The sequence below is a fragment of the Chaetura pelagica genome, unplaced genomic scaffold (assembly GCF_000747805.2).
Source record: "Chaetura pelagica isolate M959 unplaced genomic scaffold, ChaPel_1.0 scaffold972, whole genome shotgun sequence".
NCBI lineage: Eukaryota > Metazoa > Chordata > Aves > Apodiformes > Apodidae > Chaetura > Chaetura pelagica.
In genome coordinates, this window is record NW_009952490.1 from 71292 (window position 1) to 76001 (window position 4710).

Consider the following 4710-nt stretch of genomic DNA (forward strand, 5'->3'; position numbering starts at 1 on the left):
TTTCTGTAGTCAAAACCATCGAGGTGGCTTCCTTTAAATATCTTCCACTTTAAAATCTCTTGTATTAACCCCATGCATCTCTTCTTTGCTCTTTCTTTACCCCTTCCATCGTACAACACTTTATCCACTTGTTTTATGTGTTTCAGATCTCTTGACAATAGAAACTCAGGAGGCTAGAACATGTTGTCTACTACAATCATAAACCAGTTCCTCTGAGGGATGCCTGTAACAGATTTTTTCAGTGTCACAGGGTTGATTTCCTCTCAGCAGCAAACAAGCATACTTATTTTCTGTCCCTCCAGTGTTGTGTCATGTGCTGTACGACAGTCACATTACCAAAAACAGAAAAGCTGTGATCAGAAGCACACACAGAGTATCAAAAGAAGGGATGGCAGGCCGAGCAGTATTTAAACATACCTCTCCAGGTCATCCTAATACATCAAAAACATTCTGGCCTCAATGAGTTTGGTTTTGAGTGTACAGAAATGGAGGCTTTTTTCCCTCAATAAGTCTCCTCTCAGCATTTTGAATAAAAAAGGTAAACCATGATGCTTCCAAGGCAGCCTATATCTCCACTGGAACTTTTATAATTTTAACAGAAATATAATTTCTAGAATCCAAGCCAATAATAGCTGAAAGATGGATGTAGAGACAACTTCAAGACATTCTTTTGAATGGTCATAGACAAAAGCACTGAAGATACAAAATGCTACAGGATAAAAACCAAACATCATTAACTGAATGTATCTGTTCCATAGAAGTTCCAAAAATACCAGATCTGAAAAACAAAATTCTTGGAGTAAGTGATAATTCACCTCTTGTAGAACACCAGGAGGTATATCATAGAATCATAGAACCAGAATGGTTTGAGTTGGAAAGGAACTTAAAGATCATGTATTTCCAACCCCTCTGCAGGGACACCTCCCACTAGACCAGGTTGCTCAGAACCCCATCCAACCTGGCCTTGAACATTTCCAGAGATGAGGCTTCCACAACTTCCCTGGGCAACCTGTTCGAGTGTCTCACCACTCTCACACTAGAGAATTTCTTCCTAACCTGAATCTCCCCTCTTCTAGTTTTGATCCATTACCCCTTGTCCTCTCATCACTAACCCTTGTAAAAAGTCCCTCTCCAGCTTTCCTGTAGCCCCTTCAGGTACAGGAAGGTGCTATGAGGCCCTCCCAGAGCCTTCTCTTCTCCAGGCTGAACAGCCCCAGCTCTCTCAGCCTGTCTTCATAGGACAGGTGCTCCAGCCATTAAATCATCTTCATTGCCCTCCTCTGGACTTTCTCCATGAGCTCCATGTCCTTCTTATTTAGGGGTTTCAGAATTGGACACAGCTCTCCAGGTGGAGTGCTACTTATAGAGGTCTATTTTCTCCTTAATTTTCTAATTCATTCTTTTACTTTTATTCAAGAAATAAATATTTTCCCCTGGCTACATGCTCAGGCTCATAACCAGCTTGTCTATTACGTGTCCATAACCATAAGTTATCTGAATAGTGCCATAAACTGCATGGGGGTTTGAAAATCATTTTTATAGTTGTCTGGGTTATCTGTAAACGATAGACAAAAATGAAACCAATGTGCTAATAAACTGCTATGCATCCAAAACCTAATATACTGTACCTCTGAAAATTCAACCTACTTTCCTCTGTCTTGCTAGTAAATATTTCTTGCCAACATAGCAGATAACAAAACTTAGGTGCCTATGAAGAACACCCATTGCTGCTGAACAGTGTACTGGATGCATTATATACTATTTGATAACAGTGTGTAAACACACACTGATACTTGCCTTGTTTCCATTATGTACCCTCTATTTGGGCTGAACATAAGCCAGTGGTATGCCCATGTAGTCACGAAGGCCAACAAGATCCTGGTCTGCACCAGAAATAGTGTGACCAGCAGGACCAGGGAGGTGATCCTGCCCCTCTACTTGGCCTTGGTGAGGCTGCACCTCGAGCACTGTGTGCAGTTTTGGGCACTGCAGTATAGGGAGGACATTGAGGTGGTGGAGAGGGTGCAGAGAAGGGCAACTAGGCTGATTAGGGGTCTGGAGAACCAGCCCTGTGAGGAGAGGCTGAGGGAGCTGGGGCTGTTCAGCCTGGAGAAGAGAAGGCTGAGGGGACACCTCATTGCTCTCTAGAACTACCAGAGAGGAGGTTGTAGTGAGGAGGGTGTTGGCCTCTTCTCCCTGGTGACTAGTGATAGGACAAGAGGAAATTGAGTCAAGTGGCACCAGGGGAGGTTTAGATTGGGTATTACGAAAAATTTCTTCATGGGAAGAGTGGTGAGGCATTGGAGCAGGCTGCCCAGGGAGGTGGTAGAGCCACCATCCCTGGAGGTAGACAAAAATCAAGTAGACACGGTGCTTCAGGAGATGGTTTAGTGGTCAGGTGTTGTAGAGCAGACAGTTGGACTTGATGACCTTTAAGATCTTTTACAACCTTGATGATTCTGTGATTCTCTGTCTTGGTTTAAATATTAAAGGTGAATCCCCAAAAAACAGAATTGCTATTACCCCCTTCCCCCCTCCCAAGGGAAGACAGAAGGGCAATAACAAAGGCAAACTTAAACTTTGGAAATTGAAACTAGAAACAAATTTCCTATAACACAAGGAAAAAGAGTAAAATGTGGAGGAAGAACAGACAAGTATTTATATTCAAAACTGATCTCTAGGATGTCAGGGATATGGGAAAGGCAGGGCTGCTCCAGGGGAGAAGTCCATGGCTCCTCCCAGCACCCGATGCAGTTGGATCCTGGAGTGAGCACTGGGGGAACTGAAGGAATCAGAAGCAGCCCCAGGAGGGAGAGAGGAGCAGGAAGGGAGAAGGGCCCGGCTTTGGGCTCTCCTGGCTTTTATGGATTGTGACAGGAAGTGGCAGGAATACTGACCCTTCCAGTCTTTCAGGGCCCTAAGGACCCTCTCTCTAGGTGTCCAACACTGTGCCAGGATCTCCCAAATCATAACACTGTGATACTACCAGTTCTTCTCTAGGTACATTTTGGGTACAGGCTGCTGGACTCAGATGCAAAATGATACTGTTCCATGCCAAAATCCATATGATATGAACTAAAATACAAACAGCTCTTCTTGGACACATTGGATCCTGTTGGGATATGAAATATTTTCTTAATAAAATGCAGTGATAGTAGAATAATATGCCATGCACATAGTATATTTTTTATTTCTTTCATGAAATATGGAAAGCTGGGGTGAAACATGAATAATTTATTTTTTTTTTCCTGGGTAGCAGAGACAATTATTAAGATGAAACAAAAGCATGTACATACATTTCCTGGCTGGTTTTCTGTCAGACCATTCCTGTACCATAATTTTGTCTCCAGGTCCCCCAATGTAGTACTGATCTTCATAGGTTGAATTGGCAGGAATATCATATGGATCCCATGGCTCTGTCAGAGCAATCTTCGAGCAAAGCTTTGTAACTTGTTCAATCTGAAACATCACTGCATCTTTGTAGAGCAATATATACTCAAAAAATCTGAAACATAAAAATAATTTTAAAAAGGTAGTTAATATATGTAGTATTTTTCTACACTAAGCAAGGAGCATTGCTGATAAGTAAGCTTGGCTTTGATTTCTCACTATAAGACCATTTTCACTTGCATTAAACTTTTTGCCAAACTTTGAGAAAGGCTAACCAGTTGGGTGAAATTTCCCATGCTGAAAGTTTGTCTCAGCTGATTCTTTCCAAAATAAATAAATCAGGCTGAACTGGTTCAGCCATTTCTGAGAACAACAGAACAACTTTTCTGAGAAAACTGAGAGAAAAACATGTTATTATTCCTAGTTCTGTTTTGGTTTTTTTAATAACTGTTTCATTAAAAAGCTCTAGGGCCTCCATGTTTTGGACAAAGGACTTGAAATTTGGCAGGGGAAAAGTTTTTATTAAAAATTGTCCAGATTTGGCTAAGTTATAAGACTTCCAAAAAATCTGCTTGCATAGGCTAGATGCATTCAATTCCCCATGGATGTGTTAGAGCCTTTCTATGTAATGACTGGATGTGCCATCTTCCATCCTCACAGATGCTCCTCCATTGGCAACCCACATTGCTTAGCGGGACATGGTGGTGAAGGGCACCTGGTCCGAAGTGAAGAACTGAGAAGCTCTTCCTCTTAATAGCAAAGTTTCAGGTCTCAAGAAGTAGAGCAAGGAGAATGAAGAGGAGCAAAACAGTAAGACAGAGATAAAGAGGGATGTGGACATCAATGACCTTGAGAGGCTAGAAAGTAAGGTCAACAAAATGGAGAGATTATAAGGATTTAAATACAATCTTCTGTAGAGTATGAAGTGATTGATCCTTGCTCTGAGGAAAGATCATAAACCTCTTCATGGATACTTTCATCTAGTTACCAGTTACAGTAGTTGGGCCTACCACAAAGACTATGCCTTTGCTTCTGTGCACTCATTATTGGAGGCTTCTTGTGAATATGGCAGCTCTATTATTTTGCTACAGTCTACTGTTATGCAAGAGCATATTATGTTATTCTAGAGCAAAGGAAGGGATTGTATTAGTTCCCTCAAACAGCTTCCTCTTGCCTATCTGTAATAGTGTCTCTTTCTGTCTGTAATTCCTTGCTTCATTCATGATGATGCCTCCATTTCCTGGGGGAAAATAAAATAAAATAAAATAAAAAAATAAAGAAAAAAAAGTCTTGTGTGTCCATTGAGCAGTTGTGTGTTCC

General features: G+C 41.4%; 1 protein-coding gene across 1 annotated transcript in view; it reads right to left on the reverse strand.

Moving 5' to 3' along the window:
- The window catches only part of EPDR1 (ependymin related 1), a gene marked incomplete at its 5' end in the record, with an annotated part of 4229 nt that extends 724 nt beyond the window's left edge, over positions 1-3505 (reverse strand). Inside the window, one exon of the mRNA XM_010008869.1 lies at positions 3297-3505. Coding sequence (XP_010007171.1) covers positions 3297-3505 — 209 coding nt within the window. The remainder of the gene's footprint in view (positions 1-3296) is intronic.
- Positions 3506-4710: the final 1205 nt, after the last annotated feature.